Source organism: Carassius carassius, chromosome 30, assembly GCF_963082965.1.
Source record: "Carassius carassius chromosome 30, fCarCar2.1, whole genome shotgun sequence".
NCBI lineage: Eukaryota > Metazoa > Chordata > Actinopteri > Cypriniformes > Cyprinidae > Carassius > Carassius carassius.
In genome coordinates this window covers 15,712,602-15,730,367 of record NC_081784.1, presented here as the reverse complement: position 1 = coordinate 15,730,367, position 17,766 = coordinate 15,712,602, and the positions used below count along the sequence as shown (strand labels likewise).

At 41.9% G+C, this 17,766-nt stretch overlaps 3 protein-coding genes across 4 annotated transcripts in view; all 3 read left to right on the top strand.

The window, feature by feature from the left end:
* Nucleotides 1–5,269, top strand: part of LOC132110325 (LIM domain-binding protein 3-like) — a 50,604-nt gene extending 45,335 nt beyond the window's left edge. Inside the window, exons 13-18 of the mRNA XM_059516878.1 lie at nt 1,102–1,241; nt 2,209–2,563; nt 4,198–4,378; nt 4,481–4,601; nt 4,688–4,803; nt 4,906–5,269. Of these exons, the coding sequence (XP_059372861.1) occupies nt 1,102–1,241; nt 2,209–2,563; nt 4,198–4,378; nt 4,481–4,601; nt 4,688–4,803; nt 4,906–4,995 (1,003 nt within the window). The 3' untranslated portion in view covers nt 4,996–5,269. The remainder of the gene's footprint in view (nt 1–1,101; nt 1,242–2,208; nt 2,564–4,197; nt 4,379–4,480; nt 4,602–4,687; nt 4,804–4,905) is intronic.
* Nucleotides 5,270–7,582: 2,313 nt separating this feature from the next.
* Nucleotides 7,583–8,312, top strand: LOC132111163 (LIM domain-binding protein 3-like). The gene is made up of 3 exons (XM_059518324.1): nt 7,583–7,644; nt 7,731–7,846; nt 7,949–8,312. The coding sequence occupies exons 1-3, from the start codon at nt 7,614–7,616 to the stop codon at nt 8,036–8,038; spliced, it is 237 nt and encodes a 78-aa protein (XP_059374307.1). The 5' UTR covers nt 7,583–7,613; the 3' UTR covers nt 8,039–8,312.
* Nucleotides 8,313–16,322: 8,010 nt separating this feature from the next.
* LOC132110753 (bone morphogenetic protein receptor type-1A-like) overlaps nt 16,323–17,766 on the top strand; it is a 56,475-nt gene continuing 55,031 nt past the window's right edge. For both annotated transcript variants that reach the window (XM_059517619.1, XM_059517617.1), the window contains exon 1: nt 16,323–16,479. The gene's annotated coding sequence lies outside the window, so the exon portion shown is untranslated. The remainder of the gene's footprint in view (nt 16,480–17,766) is intronic.

Sequence of the window (17,766 nt, the reverse complement as noted above, 5' to 3'; positions counted from 1 at the left end):
TCTGCAAAGTTGTGAAGCTGACAGTGCACGATAAATAAAGTTACTGTCTATCAAAAAAAAAAAAAGATTTGGCTCGCAATCACCTAAACGAGTCATCAGAAATTCGAATCTTAATCTGTTATGGCTCTACGTCATGAAGTACTGTAACACATTTGCATAATGTCTGCACAAGTTCTACGTCACCAACTTGCCTACCCACAAACACACTAAAATTTCTGTGTGGTTAACATCATGTTGAGAAGACGCTGTATCCTACGCTGTGAGAGTAAATTTGTTTTATCACATCTTTTAATTACCACAAACTTGTTAACACTTGACACTTACCACTGAGAAATGAATCAGTCTCTTGTCGATCAGCCAGTTTAACCGTTTCATCATCAGACTCCAGCTCAAATTGGTGAGGTACAATCGCTACTATCTTTTCTATGTATTGACAAGTCTCTAGGGCTGACATTCCGTCATGGCAATGAGCGTTTTGTTTGGGACACGCGCAGTACGCTGTACTGATTCTTTGAACTGTTTTGCACGAGTCGTTTGCGAATCATTTAGAAATTAGGTAAAATTCCACTTTTTTTTTGAGAAAACTCTTGCATGCATGTAAACTTGTTTTAAGATAATCATAAAACAATATTAGCAACCTTAAAATGGCATAATATGGGCACTTTAATTCTTGTTGCCCTTTCTGCATGTTTACACTTGCAACTTTATAATTACAGAGGTTCAGAACATTTTATTATTATAGATTTTGCACATTTCTGTGATATGTACCACGTATTTAAAACTTAAAATACAGTTACAGTTTGCACACAGTACATATGTTTGGTGCAAATACGAATGATGAAAATACATAATTTCAAAGATAAAAAAATATGGGCATCAATGGGGTGAAGTCTTGTAAAATGTGTAGTGGCTCTTTATAAAACAACAATATAATTATTACATATTATAATTATAATTAATAAAAAATAAAGCATCTGCAAAAGTGTATTGTGAATGTTTTAGATTGATCGGGAAAAGTAAATTGTTAGGAAAAGCAGAAAGGAGGAGTAGCTTCTCATTTGAACTAAACTGTTACTGAGTTTCTGGTCTGTTCTTCTGTAGTTCTTACACCCAGCCTCCACTTATGCAGCAGCCTCCACCACCTATGCAGCACAGCTCAATCCAGATCCCTCTAGGTCCACCTCCAGCTAATGTGCTCAGCAGTGCCACCATTGTGCCTGCAGCATACCCAGCTGCCCCAGGTAGCCAATCCACAGAGAGTGGGTATAGAAAAAAAATCACCTCCTTTAAAGTAATCACATTTTGCTGCTTTGCAGTCTGAAATGAAGATGGACACAGTATTTTTTTTTATCCAGTTGTATTTACTCAGTGCAACTTATAACATCCAAGTGAAAGATATAACACCAACGTGAGGAAAAAATAACAATAAAAAACAGAATAAGTTGGAGTTGGAAGAAGGATCACCCCAGTGTTTTGTTGAACCACCTTTTGCTTTAATTACAGTCTGTTGCACGTCTAGACTTGATATTTTCCCACTCTTTGCAGAACTGCTCAAGTTCAGTTCAATTTGATGGAGACTGTTTGTGGACTACAGTCTTCAATTCTTATTCCACAGATTATCAATGGGGTTTGAGTCTGGGCTCTGGTTAGGTTTTGCAAGGACATTCACCTATTTGTCCTTCAAACACTGTGTGCTCGGTTTCGCTTTGTGCTTTGGGTCATTGTGGAAGGTAAACCTTGACAGCTTTCTGGCAGAGGTCAGCACATTTTCCTCTGGAATTTGATGTTTTTTGTCCCATCCACTTTTCCTTTTATCCTGACAAGTGCTCCAGTCCCTCTGGTGTGGTTACCAAGGTTGTGCCTCTGAGGCGAGCTAATCAAAATGACCACAGCTGATCAAAGTTGAAGCCAAATGGCTTTGTGTGCCAATTGAGAAGGCGATTAGCTACACCTGACTGAGTTTACAAGTAATTTTTCTGACATATTGGTGTGATATCTTTCACTTTATGTTATAAAGTTGCAGTGAGTAAATATATCTGGTTAAAACAAACTGTGTCTGTCTTCTTTTCTGGCTGCAAAACCACAAAATGTTATTATTTTAAAGGGGTTATTGTTAATACTTTTTTTCAATATAATTCAGTATATGAGTGTGTCCATCTTTGTATGACTGTATGTTTGCAATACTAGCTCACTATCTTTTATCACCAGCTCCTCCGATGGTTCACAAACCTGCTCCTCCTCCACCTGCTCCTGCTGTAGCTGCAGCGTCTTCTTCCAACAGGCCTCCTTGGGTTACTGATGAGAACTTTGCCCAGAAATTTGACCCTGACAAACCCACCACCACCACAAATATCAGAGTGAACCCTCTTCCCCAGGCAGCCCCACCACCACCAGCCTACATCCCCAACCCTGTCCCTGTCCCTGCTCCCGCTCCAGCTGCACCCAGCCCTGCATTCAACCCCGCCCCCTTCCCACCTGTGGCTCGTGGAGTTGCTCAAAGGGCAGAGCGTTTTGCAGCCAGCAACAGAACACCTCTGTGTGGAGCCTGTAACAGCATCATCAGGTGGGATAACACTTGTGTGACATTCACCCATCTGTAATCACAAGACTTCTTGTGAAATGTGTTTTTACACTTTTATAATATATATATATATAATGTTTAAAAATATACAGGTGCCTCTAAAAAATTAGAATATCATGGAAAAGTACTTTATTTTTTGTAATTTAATTTTAAAAAGCTAACTTTTTTATATTCTAGATTCATTGCACACAAACTGATATATTTCAAGGGTTTTTTGTTTTAATTCTGATGGTTATGGTGGTTTAATATTTTCTCAAAGATCAATCAAAAAAAGATTTAGAAAACAGAAATGTTCAAGATCTCCAAAGCAGGTGTAATTATGCACTCAATACTTGCTAGGGGCTCTTTTTGCATGAATTACTGCTCAGTGCGATGTGGCATGGAGGCGATCACCCTGTGGCACTGCTGAGGTGTTATTGAAGCCATGGTTGCTTTGATAGTGGCCTTCAGCTCCTCTGTATTGTTTGTCAGATGTTACTTATCTTCCTCTTCACAATACCCCATAGATTCTCTGTGAGGTTCAGGTCAGGTAGGTTGGCTGGCCAATCAAGCACAGTTATATCATGGTCATCAAACCACTTGGAAGTGGTTTTGGCACTGTGGGCAGGTTCCTTTTCTCCTTACCCCAGATGAAATGCTTCTGACGTTTTTTCTGGTTCAGGAGTGGCTTGGTTCTAGGAATGTGACAGCTGTAGCCCTTTTCCTGAAGATGTCTGGGTGTGGTGAATCTTTATGCACTGACTCCGGCTTCAGTCCACTCCTTGTGAAGCTCTCTCAAGTTCTTGAATAGGCTTTTCCTGACAAACTTCCCAGGGCTGTGGTCATCCCTTTTGCTTGTGCACCTTTTCCTACCACACTTTTTCCTTCCATTCAACTTTCTATTAATATATTTCGATACAGCACCCTGTGAACAGCCAGCCCTTTCAGCAATGACCTTCTGTGGCTTAACCTCCTTGTGGAGGGTGTTGATGATTGTCTTCTGGACAAATGTCAAGTCAGTAGTCTTTTCCATAGTTGTGGTTGCATGTTCTTAACTAGCCCAAGTGGTACCCAGTATTTATACTCTTAAATTAATCAAACTAATCAAGCTCAAAATGGAATATTCTATTTTTTCTGAGATACTGAATTTAAAATTGTCTTAAGCTGTAAGTTGTAACCATCAGAATTAAAACAAAAAAAACAAATACTTTTTTCTTGATATTCTAATTTTTTTTAGATGCACCTGTATATATTTAAAAAGCAAAATAATTAAGTGCTGCTATTTAAAATAAAATTAGAAAGAGAACATTTTTAAATTCGGTAAAGCTGATTCAATAATAGGGTATAAATAATACTAAAATAAAAAAAGTATTTAATGTATAGATTTTTTAATCACAGACGCAGACGTTAAGTCTTAAATAAAATAATAAATCATAAAAATAATCATTATTAAATCATTAAAACTATGAAAAATTAAACACAGTTCACCTAAAATACACTTGAAGAGAATATTTTTGTGACACTTCCAGTCATTTCCTTAGCCAGACAGAAAAAAAATAGCTGTTAAATCTTATCAAAATACAATTTGTCTTTGAATGTCCAAGGAGATTTTTAATGAGTGTTTTTGGACTCCTCAGGGGACCATTCCTGGTAGCATTGGGTCGTTCCTGGCATCCAGAAGAGTTCAATTGCCATTATTGCCACACATCCCTGGCTGATGCCAGCTTTGTGGAGGAGCAGAATAATGTTTACTGTGAAAACTGCTATGGCGAATTCTTTGCACCTACCTGTGCTCGCTGCAACACCAAGATCATGGGAGTATGTTGAAAGCATATTAACATTGAGCACACATGCACAGACATGACTGAAAACACACTTCACAGGTACTGACAGTTATTCCACTCCACATCTGCTCAACAGGAAGTGATGCATGCGCTGCGGCAGACCTGGCACACCACTTGCTTTGTGTGTGCAGCTTGTGGAAAGCCCTTTGGAAACAGCCTCTTTCATATGGAGGATGGTGAGCCATATTGTGAGAAAGGTATGGAAGCCACCAGCTATGTCTTTGGTGTATGAAATTATACAGTCCAGACAACTGTAATTTTCATTAAATATTTCTGTCACCAGATTATATTGCACTCTTCAGCACAAAGTGCCATGGCTGTGACTTCCCAGTTGAGGCAGGAGACAAATTTATTGAAGCTCTTGGCTACACATGGCATGATACCTGCTTTGTTTGTACGGTAGGCTCAAAATCATTTCGTCATAGCATTACCTCTGTATGGTTTATAAATAATTCATCTCTGAGGAATTATGCCTTTATTCATTTCTGTCCCAACATACAGGTGTGCCATGTGAACCTGGAAGGACAGCCTTTCTATTCCAAGAAAGACAAGCCCTTATGCAAAAAGCATGCACATGCCATCAATGTGTAACTGCTTCAACATTGCATCAAAAGCTGTCAGTGAAGGAACTAAATGCAATTGTTACATCTGCATGTGTGGTTTTATGGCAAGACATCAGTGCCAATCCAAATGACACAAAAAATAATATAAAAGATATACAGTATATAGTTTATTAAACAGCATATTAGTAAGCAAGTGACTGAATGATACATAAACTAGGCTATTTGACATTTTTAATCCAAATCCAATGTGCACATATAATTCAAGTTCATTCTTTGTTTTTAGAATAACCCTAATACATTTAAATACAGTCGTGGCCAAAAGTTTTGAGAATTACATAAATATTAGTTTTCAAAAAGTTTGCTGCTAAACTGCTTTTAGATCTTTGTTTCAGTTGTTTCTGTGATATAATTACAAGCACTTCATACGTTTCAAAAGCTTTTATCGACAATTACATGACATTTATGCAAAGAGTCAGTATTTGCAGTGTTGGCCCTTCTTTTTCAGGACCTCTGCAATTCGACTGGGCATGCTCTCAATCAACTTCTGGGCCAAATCCTGACTGATAGCAACCTATTCTTTCATAATCACTTCTTGGAGTTTGTCAGAATTAGTGGATTTTTGTTTGTCCACCCGCCTCTTGAGGATTGACCACAAGTTCTCAATGGGATTAAGATCTGGGGAGTTTCCAGGCCATGGATCCAAAATTTCAACATTCTGGTCCCCGAGCCACTTAGTTATCACTTTTGCCTTATGGCACGGTGCTCCATCGTGCTGGAAAATGCATTGTTCTTCACCAAACTGTTGTTGGATTGTTGGAAGAAGTTGCTGTTGGAGGGTGTTTTGGTACCATTCTTTATTCATGGCTGTGTTTTTGGGCAGAATTGTGAGTGAGCCCACTCCCTTGGATGAGAAGCAACCCCACACATGAATGGTGTCAGGATGCTTTACTGTTGGCATGACACAGGACTGATGGTAGCGCTCACCTTTTCTTCTCCGGACAAGCCTTTTTCCAGATGCCCCAAACAATCGGAAAGGGGCTTCATCGGAGAATATGACTTTGCCCCAGTCCTCCCTCAGCAGTCCATTCACTATACTTTCTGCAGAAGATCAATTTGTCCCTGATGTTTTTTTTTTGGAGAGAAGTGGCTTCTTTGCTGCCCTTCTTGACACCAGGCCATCTTCCAGAAGTCTTGGCCTCACTGTGCGTGCAGATGCGCTCACACCTGCCTGCTGCCATTCCTGAGCAAGCTCTGCACTGGTGGCACTCCGATCCCGCAGCTGAATCCTCTTTAGGAGACGATCCTGGCGCTTGCTGGACTTTCTTGGACGCCCTGAAGCCTTCTTTACAAGAATTGAACCTCTTTCCTTGAAGTTCTTGATGATCCTATAAATTGTTGATTTAGGTGCAATCTTAGTAGCCACAATATCCTTGCCTGTGAAGCCATTTTTATGCAACGCAATGATGGCTGCACGCGTTTCTTTGCAGGTCACCATGGTTAACTATGGAAGAACAATGATTTCAAGCATCACCCTCCTTTTAACATGTCAAGTCTGCCAATCTAACCCAATCAGCCTGAAAATAATGATCTCCAGCCTTGTGCTCGTCAACATTCTCACCTGAGTTAACAAGACGATTACTGAAATGATCTCAGCAGGTCCTTTAATGACAGCAATGAAATGCAGTGGAAAGGTTTTTTTGGGATTAAGTTCATTTTCATGGCAAAGAAGGACTATGCAATTCATCTGATCACTCTTCATAACATTCTGGAGTATATGCAAATTGCTATTAAAAAAAAGCAGCAACTTTTCCAATTTCCAATATTTATGTAATTATCAAAACTTTTGGCCACGACTGTACATGCACTTGTTTTGTCTGATATAAATTAATTTAAGAGATATAACATTTTCACTTTTTGGATGGGATTGATGAATTTATGCAACATACAATTTTGTGATATTAGTGACTAAAACCTTAATTTTAAAGATTAATATTATACATGAATGTTGAAGATTGCTTGCAGATGTAGTTGCTTTTGACATAGTCTGTCATGTCTTGAATCATTCATAAACCAGAAACAGCCAGAAAAACTCTATGCATGTTTTTATGCCTTAAACTGTAAAGTCAATTTAAATGTTTTTATTCCATGACTATTTGTTTTCCTGAACAATAATGAGGCCTATAAATCCCTGACTTGTATATCAATCACAAAATGCTGTTAAATAGATTGAGACGGTATGTTGTTGTGCAGTCTTTTCAATACTGAATGAGTGTTTTGTGTGTTACTTATCTTGTTTATTAGTGCTTTTAGTGTGTGTGGAAGAAAGTGAGCTAACTCCTGCGTTATGTGACGTCGACATTAGCTTTATCTGTCATTCTTTTTTTATCAACTTATTTTAGCAATATAAGCAATTTCCCTCAGTGTATGCAAGACCTAATTAGCTGGAATAATGTGCAGATTTTTTTTAATTTTTATTTTTTTTATTGTTCACGTTTTGCTTTGTCACTTTTGAAAGTTGATTTTTGTTCTGTTCTTTATTATGTGCAAAACCTCAATATTTACATAATCTTTGCAAATGGTGTACTGTTCGGAATTTGCATGGATAATTTAGCTTGTGGAAAGCCCTTTGGAAACAGCCTCTTTCATATGGAGGATGGTGAGCCATATTGTGAGAAAGGTATGGAAGCCACCAGCTATGTCTTTGGTGTATGAAATTATACAGTCCAGACAACTGTAATTTTCATTAAATATTTCTGTCACCAGATTATATTGCACTCTTCAGCACAAAGTGCCATGGCTGTGACTTCCCAGTTGAGGCAGGAGACAAATTTATTGAAGCTCTTGGCTACACATGGCATGATACCTGCTTTGTTTGTACGGTAGGCTCAAAATCATTTCGTCATAGCATTACCTCTGTATGGTTTATAAATAATTCATCTCTGAGGAATTATGCCTTTATTCATTTCTGTCCCAACATACAGGTGTGCCATGTGAACCTGGAAGGACAGCCTTTCTATTCCAAGAAAGACAAGCCCTTATGCAAAAAGCATGCACATGCCATCAATGTGTAACTGCTTCAACATTGCATCAAAAGCTGTCAGTGAAGGAACTAAATGCAATTGTTACATCTGCATGTGTGGTTTTATGGCAAGACATCAGTGCCAATCCAAATGACACAAAAAATAATATAAAAGATATACAGTATATAGTTTATTAAACAGCATATTAGTAAGCAAGTGACTGAATGATACATAAACTAGGCTATTTGACATTTTTAATCCAAATCCAATGTGCACATATAATTCAAGTTCATTCTTTGTTTTTAGAATAACCCTAATACATTTAAATACAGTCGTGGCCAAAAGTTTTGAGAATTACATAAATATTAGTTTTCAAAAAGTTTGCTGCTAAACTGCTTTTAGATCTTTGTTTCAGTTGTTTCTGTGATATAATTACAAGCACTTCATACGTTTCAAAAGCTTTTATCGACAATTACATGACATTTATGCAAAGAGTCAGTATTTGCAGTGTTGGCCCTTCTTTTTCAGGACCTCTGCAATTCGACTGGGCATGCTCTCAATCAACTTCTGGGCCAAATCCTGACTGATAGCAACCTATTCTTTCATAATCACTTCTTGGAGTTTGTCAGAATTAGTGGATTTTTGTTTGTCCACCCGCCTCTTGAGGATTGACCACAAGTTCTCAATGGGATTAAGATCTGGGGAGTTTCCAGGCCATGGATCCAAAATTTCAACATTCTGGTCCCCGAGCCACTTAGTTATCACTTTTGCCTTATGGCACGGTGCTCCATCGTGCTGGAAAATGCATTGTTCTTCACCAAACTGTTGTTGGATTGTTGGAAGAAGTTGCTGTTGGAGGGTGTTTTGGTACCATTCTTTATTCATGGCTGTGTTTTTGGGCAGAATTGTGAGTGAGCCCACTCCCTTGGATGAGAAGCAACCCCACACATGAATGGTGTCAGGATGCTTTACTGTTGGCATGACACAGGACTGATGGTAGCGCTCACCTTTTCTTCTCCGGACAAGCCTTTTTCCAGATGCCCCAAACAATCGGAAAGGGGCTTCATCGGAGAATATGACTTTGCCCCAGTCCTCCCTCAGCAGTCCATTCACTATACTTTCTGCAGAAGATCAATTTGTCCCTGATGTTTTTTTTTTGGAGAGAAGTGGCTTCTTTGCTGCCCTTCTTGACACCAGGCCATCTTCCAGAAGTCTTGGCCTCACTGTGCGTGCAGATGCGCTCACACCTGCCTGCTGCCATTCCTGAGCAAGCTCTGCACTGGTGGCACTCCGATCCCGCAGCTGAATCCTCTTTAGGAGACGATCCTGGCGCTTGCTGGACTTTCTTGGACGCCCTGAAGCCTTCTTTACAAGAATTGAACCTCTTTCCTTGAAGTTCTTGATGATCCTATAAATTGTTGATTTAGGTGCAATCTTAGTAGCCACAATATCCTTGCCTGTGAAGCCATTTTTATGCAACGCAATGATGGCTGCACGCGTTTCTTTGCAGGTCACCATGGTTAACTATGGAAGAACAATGATTTCAAGCATCACCCTCCTTTTAACATGTCAAGTCTGCCAATCTAACCCAATCAGCCTGAAAATAATGATCTCCAGCCTTGTGCTCGTCAACATTCTCACCTGAGTTAACAAGACGATTACTGAAATGATCTCAGCAGGTCCTTTAATGACAGCAATGAAATGCAGTGGAAAGGTTTTTTTGGGATTAAGTTCATTTTCATGGCAAAGAAGGACTATGCAATTCATCTGATCACTCTTCATAACATTCTGGAGTATATGCAAATTGCTATTAAAAAAAAGCAGCAACTTTTCCAATTTCCAATATTTATGTAATTATCAAAACTTTTGGCCACGACTGTACATGCACTTGTTTTGTCTGATATAAATTAATTTAAGAGATATAACATTTTCACTTTTTGGATGGGATTGATGAATTTATGCAACATACAATTTTGTGATATTAGTGACTAAAACCTTAATTTTAAAGATTAATATTATACATGAATGTTGAAGATTGCTTGCAGATGTAGTTGCTTTTGACATAGTCTGTCATGTCTTGAATCATTCATAAACCAGAAACAGCCAGAAAAACTCTATGCATGTTTTTATGCCTTAAACTGTAAAGTCAATTTAAATGTTTTTATTCCATGACTATTTGTTTTCCTGAACAATAATGAGGCCTATAAATCCCTGACTTGTATATCAATCACAAAATGCTGTTAAATAGATTGAGACGGTATGTTGTTGTGCAGTCTTTTCAATACTGAATGAGTGTTTTGTGTGTTACTTATCTTGTTTATTAGTGCTTTTAGTGTGTGTGGAAGAAAGTGAGCTAACTCCTGCGTTATGTGACGTCGACATTAGCTTTATCTGTCATTCTTTTTTTATCAACTTATTTTAGCAATATAAGCAATTTCCCTCAGTGTATGCAAGACCTAATTAGCTGGAATAATGTGCAGATTTTTTTTAATTTTTATTTTTTTTATTGTTCACGTTTTGCTTTGTCACTTTTGAAAGTTGATTTTTGTTCTGTTCTTTATTATGTGCAAAACCTCAATATTTACATAATCTTTGCAAATGGTGTACTGTTCGGAATTTGCATGGATAATTTAGTTGTTTTCTTTGCCAAAAAGGAGGAATTCTGTTTTTTATTGAATAGATTCTTTAATTAACAAACATAACACAACACAAGGATGAAAGCTGTGTTGTTAAAACGTTTCTTAAAATTAATAACAAATGGGGCAGCTGAGACCTTTTTTTTCTCTGTGGGTATATGCTACCAAATGCGGTACATCTTTAAGATTACAGTAAAGTTTTTGTTTCATGCTATGCAGCTAACATCAAGGTCAAATTCTGAGATTGCAATTGCAGACACTCATGTTTTCCTATGTAATATTGATATTTTTATGCATACAATTCACTTAAAATAACTGTTATTTAGACATTTTATGAAATGGTCTTTGATTTATCAGTATATTTTCACTGCCATATTGAAGTAAATCTAACCTTCCACAGCTGAAATGTGTTCTTAGGGCTACATTTGATTTTGGCTTGGTTTTTTTTATTTACATTTATATATATATATATATATATATATATATATATATATATATATATATATATATATATATATATATATATATATATATATATATATATATATATATTACTAACACCATGGTTTGGCAAATCATAATTGCCTCTCTTAAATTGTATAAATTGTTAGTTTTTTTTTTTTCTTTTTACACAAGATTAGTAACTTAAAATGACATCTATAGCAGTATTGTGTTCAGAAGTGGGAATGTTGCATCTTTTCAGCATATTTTCAAAAACAGATTTATTTGATGTAATTTAACACCATTAAATGCAAAGCAGTCATTTTACACAATGTATTATCTGTCACGGCAGGGATCCAATGAGGCACGGAGATAGAACCAATTGCGAGTAAGTCTTTTATTAAGGGCAATCCAAAAGGGTAAACAGTCCAGGCAGAGGTCGATACCAAACAAAACCAAACCAAACCAAACATAAACAAACAAGGACACAAGGCAAGAGCACGACAAGATGACGGACATGAATTAAACAACGACTCCGTGACACATACTAAGACAGACCGGGTTATATACACAAAAGGATAATGGGGAAACAGGAGACAGGTGGGGAACAATCAATTAACTAAACAAGGAGGAAGGTGACCAAATAAGGAGACAGGAAGTGATAATATGATAAACACCGTGGGAACTGAGGACACCTAGTGGAACCCCAGGGAACACAACCCAGACACTGTGACAGTACCCCCCTTCTACGGAGCGGCTCCCAGACGCTCCAAGACAGACACAAAACAGAGACCAGGAGGGAGGTGGACAGGTGGAGGCTCAGGGGGAGGGACGGAGGGCCAGAAAAGAAAAACATGGGGAACAGGCACCAGAATGTAAACACAACACAGAAAGACCAGGAGGGAGGAGGACAGGAGGAGGTTCAGGGGGAGGGACGGAGGGCCAGACTAACAGAAAGGAACAGGGACAGACATTAACACAAAACCAAAGGAAAAAACAACATGAAGCCCCCCAGGGCGGAGCAGAAGACCACCACACCCTTGTGGTCAAGGCCAGAGCCCTCCAGGGCGGAGCGGAAGACCACCACAACCGTGTAGTCAGGGCAAGCGCCCCCCAGGGCGGAGCGGAAGACCACCATGTCCGTGTGGTCAGAGCGGAAGCCCCCCAGGGCGGAGCAGAAGACCACCATGTCCATGTGGTCAGAGCGGAAGCCCCCCAGGGCGGAGCAGAAGACCACCACAACCTTGTGGTCGAGGCCAGAGTTCCCCAGGGCGGAGCAGAAGACCACCACCACCATGTGGTCAGGGCGGAAGGCCCCCAGGACGGAGCAGAAGACCACCACCCCCCTGTGGTCAAAGCGGAAGCCCTCCAGGGCGGAGCAGAAGACCACCACATCCCTGTGGTCGATGCACAAAGCCCCCAGGGCGGATCAGAAGCCCACCACTTCCGTGCGGCCGGATCAACGGGAGGACGAGACTCTGGTAATTCCATGGTGTCTCTACTGGACTCCAGAAGATCGGTGCTGGCCTGACACTGCTCATGAAGATCATTGGTGACTTGCATTTGCTCATGAAGATCAGAGGTGACTTGACTCAGTCCTTGAAGATCACCGGTGACTTGACTCAGCTCTGAAAGGTCAAAGGTGACTTGACTTGACTCTGAAAGGTCAACGGTGACTAGCCCTGACTCTGGAGCATCAGCGGTGACTAGCCCTGACTCTGGAGGGTTAACAGTGACTAGCCTTGACTCTGGAGGGTCATCTGAAACCCGACTCGACTCTGGAGGGTCATCGATGACTAGCCCTGACTCTGGAAGGTCATCGGTGACTAGCCCTGACTCTGGAGGGTCATCGGTGACTAGCCCTGACTCTGGAGGGTCATCGGTGACTAGCCCTGACTCTGGAGGGTCATCGGTGACTAGCCCTGACTCTGGAGGGTCATCGGTGACTAGCCCTGACTCTGGAGGGTCATCGGTGACTAGCCCTGACTCTGGAGGGTCATCGGTGACTAGCCCTGACTCTGGAGGGTCATCGGTGACTAGTCCTGACTCTGGAGGGTCATCGGTGACTAGTCCTGACTCTGGAGGGTCATCGGTGACTAGCCCTGACTCTGGAGGGTCATCGGTGACTAGCCCTGACTCTGGAGGGTCATCGGTGACTAGCCCTGACTCTGGAGGGTCATCGGTGACTAGCCCTGACTCTGGAGGGTCACCGGTGACTAGCCCTGACTCTGGAGGGTCACCGGTGACTAGCCCTGACTCTGGAAGGTCACCGATGATAAGCCCTAACTCTGGAGAGTTCCCTGGCACCTGACTCGACTCTGGAGGATCAGCGGTGACTAGCCCTGACTCTGGAGGATCAGCGGTGACTAGCCCTGACTCTGGAGGATCAGCGGTGACTGGCACCTGACTCGACTCCGGAGGGTCCACTGGCACCTGACTCGACTCCGGAGGGTCCACGGGCACCTGACTCGACTCCGGAGGGTCCACGGGCACCTGACTCGACTCCGGAGGGTCCACGGGCACCTGACTCGACTCCGGAGGGTCCACGGGCACCTGACTCGACTCCGGAGGGTCCACGGGCACCTGACTCGACTCCGGAGGGTCCGCGGGCACCTGACTCGACTCCGGAGGGTCCGCGGGCACCTGACTCGACTCCGGAGGGTCCGCGGGCACCTGACTCGACTCCGGAGGGTCCGCGGGCACCTGACTCCACTCCGGAGGGTCCGCGGGCACCTGACTCCACTCCGGAGGGTCCGCGGCACCTGACTCCACTCCGGAGGGTCCGCGGGCACCTGACTCCACTCCGGAGGGTCCGCGGGCACCTGACTCCACTCCGGAGGGTCCGCGGGCACCTGACTCCACTCCGGAGGGTCAGCTGAGACTCTCATCCTGTGCAGCGGCGCTGGGCAAGCAGCCATCTTGGGCCATGACTCTGGACAGGCGGCCATCTTGTACTGTGGTGCTGGGCTGGCGGCCATCTGGGGTTGTGGTGCTGGACTGGCGGCCATCTTGTACTGTGGCGCTGGACCGGTGGCCAATTTGGGCATTGGCGCTGGGCTAGCGGCCATCTTGTGCTGTGGCGCTAGGCTGACGGCCATCTTGGGCTGTGGCACTGAACCGTTGGCCAAAGTGGGCATTGGCGCTGGGCTGGCGGCCATCTTGTACTGTGGCGCTGGACTGGTGGCCAATTTGGGCATTGGCGCTGGGTTGGCGGCCATCTTGGGCTGTGGCGCTGGAACGGTGGCCAATTTGGGCATTGGCGCTGGGTTAGCGGCCATCTTGTGCTGTGGCGCTTGGCTGGTAGCCATCCTGGGCAGTGATGCTGGACTGGTGGCCATCTTGGATGGTGGCGCTTGGCTGGTAGCCATCCTGGGCAGTGGTGCTGGACTGGCGGCCATCTTGGGTTGTGGCGCTGGAACGGTGGCCAATTTGGGCATTGGCGCTGGGTTAGCGGCCATCTTGTGCTGTGGCGCTTGGCTGGTAGCCATCCTGGGCAGTGGTGCTGGACTGGCGGTCATCTTGGGTTGTGGCGCTTGGCTGGCTGCCATCCTGGGCAGTGGTGCTGGGCTGACGACTACCCTGCCGGAAGAGACAGAAGTGGCTGGGGCATCCCACCAAAGCCGATGCTGCAGGTAGCGCACGAATTCCCAGAATTCCAGTGTCTCTAACTGCGCCATCTCCTCCTGAGACACTGGATCATCCAGCCCGCCATTGAAATAGTCCTTGAGGGCCGCATCATTGTAGCCCATGCCCTCGGCCAGGGACCAGAACACCTGAGCCAGGGCACCCACTTCATTTCCCTCTTGGCGGAGGGCGATCAACCGAAGATACTTGGCTCGCCGCTCCGCCATCTTGGCTGGGGAACGGAAAGACGACATACCGCTGGTTCCTAGAAGGACGGAGTCGTTCTGTCACGGCAGGGATCCAATGAGGCACGGAGATAGAACCAATTGCGAGTAAGTCTTTTATTAAGGGCAATCCAAAAGGGTAAACAGTCCAGGCAGAGGTCGATACCAAACAAAACCAAACCAAACATAAACATAAACATAAACATAAACATAAACATAAACATAAACATAAACATAAACATAAACAAGGACACAAGGCAAGAGCACGACAAGATGACGGACATGAATTAAACAACGACTCCGTGACACATACTAAGACAGACCGGGTTATATACACAAAAGGATAATGGGGAAACAGGAGACAGGTGGGGAACAATCAATTAACTAAACAAGGAGGAAGGTGACCAAATAAGGAGACAGGAAGTGATAATATGATAAACACCGTGGGAACTGAGGACACCTAGTGGAACCCCAGGGAACACAACCCAGACACTGTGACATTATCTCAATTTGCCATCTGCTATATTTTGCAGTTCACCTGGGAATTACAGCGATAAAAGATTGATCCATAATTACATAGTTTTCGCTGATCATTAGTTTTACTGCAATAATACAATAAAGAACCATATACAGTATGTGTTATGTGGCAGTCATATTTATAAACATGACGTTCTGAAGTATGTGTTAACAAGTGTCTTTAATACAGTCTTCTGTTGAGAACTACAGTTTCTCTCTATGTGTTTATGTATGAGAGTTCAAACTGAGATCTGGCTCTACAGGATACTATAGATTTACTTTATGTAGCATCTACTTGCATATGAGATATACGTTTGTTTTTCAAAGATGGAATGAAATAGCTTGTTCTCTTTTTTGTATTTGAAATTATCTTATAAAAACAGCATTATTATTTTGTGCTTATTTTGACCATGGCCTTAATGCCCAAAAATGCACCTGAATCTGCACTGAAGTGTTAAACATGTCTAGTAAAGGTATTAAGTTGCTTCACAAACTGAAAATAACTCATAACACAACATTTTACGGGCACTGTTCTTATGATTAAATATTAAACTGTACTGAAGTCTAGACAGCCCCATTGCTACTAATTACTTTTACTACTAATTGCTGCTATAGTATTTACATCTATTTGTTTTATTAAAATCTAAATGATCATGTTCCCCACAATCAAAGGAAATGTTTAAAACTGTTTAAATTATGTATGCATGGTACAGTATTAACAAATGCCATACAAAATGATTGCACCTGAGCTTAGGTATAATGTTTATCATTATTTTAATAAAACAGTTAAATAACAAATGAACTACGATTTCTATCTAATAATATGACTTTTATAAACATCGAACTGCCAGTTTATTTTATTTTCTTCGCTTCAGTCGCCAGGGGGCGCTGGGAGTCTCGACTGCGACGGTCAGTGCAAGACCCTCATCAGACCTCAATGAGAGTCCAGAACGAGCACAGCTAGAAACTAACCCTCGGAGTTATTAGACTGTCGAGAGCTCAATAAATCGACGGAGTATACGGAAATATAATTTCCCGAAGAATCTTTTCGGTAAGTAAGTGTTGCTTGGCTATGCTAAACGCTGCCTCCCGAAGGTTTGTTGCGATAAATTTTCAATTTCCACGTACTGTTACAAAGGATAAACTGACTGCCATGGCGTGTAACGTTAACGTAACATTAAAAAAAATTATACTCTGTAGACAAATATGCAAGTCTTAAAGAGAAATTACAAGGAGCGTTAACGCGTTTGTTAAATGAAATTGTAGTGAGATTTCCTCAGAGTAAAGCGAGTTTGAACGATAGCTAGTGTGCTATCTCCGTTAGCAAGTCAAAATACGTTTAAATTGACTCCCATAACTACAAACACTGTCTTGTTTCAAAGTAATACAGTGTCTTTGTAAATCTACGTTATGTATACCAAACCATTATTATTGTAAGAAGATAACTGTCAGGATTTGTAAAAGACCGAGTAAAAAGTTATTAACGCGACAATCGCTTAATGATCGCAACAATTTCCCTGATAGTCTTGACAGCTGTGTGTTGCTTCTAAATGTTTAGTTTTCTCTCTTATGGAACTGTTTTACATTTTCTTTTCACTTCACAATAGCGTGTTTATTTATATTCTGGATTATATATTCTTTTCATGGGTTGGTTTTAACTTCAGGCTGTTTTGCTCACGTATCCGCCGCTCAATACTAAAAGCTGTTTTTGGCTTTATTGTATGAGTAGGTTCGTGGAAATTCGTTACATTTAAATTATGCTGGTTTTACTGTACATTTTATACTGCTTTCCAGATTTTGGTCTCTCTTGGCCATGCCTCTATCCCGCTCAATACAAAAGCTGCTTTTAATTGATGGGTTCTGTGGGACGGGGGTCTGCTCAGCTCATTTACCTTCCCAAGGAGGTCAAAAACAACTGGAAACACTGAAGTCTGTGCTAACACTGCCTGTGAGGCAGTATACTTCGAGAGGCTTAGTCTGAGGAAAGTGGATTTATTTTAGAAAATTAAAGCTAAAGGCTCTATACGTGATCCCCCTCAATTTGAACATGGCTGTTTTACTTCTCATTGACATGTATATTCTGCTTGGCACTCAGTCTTTATACTGAGGGCAGATAATTCTGCTTAAAAGGCAGCAATATCATACAACAATAAACATAGATGTTTTCCCCTCCTATCTGTTTTTTAAAATATCAGCCAGACCCAGATCTAGTTGCCCTGGAGCCCTCTTGGAGTTTGTTTCAATCTCAGCCACAGTGCAAGTGATCAGATTGCAGTGGGAGTCTATGGCGAGGTGGCAGCATGAGGAGGGGAAAAGGGGGGCATGGGGGCAGGAGGGT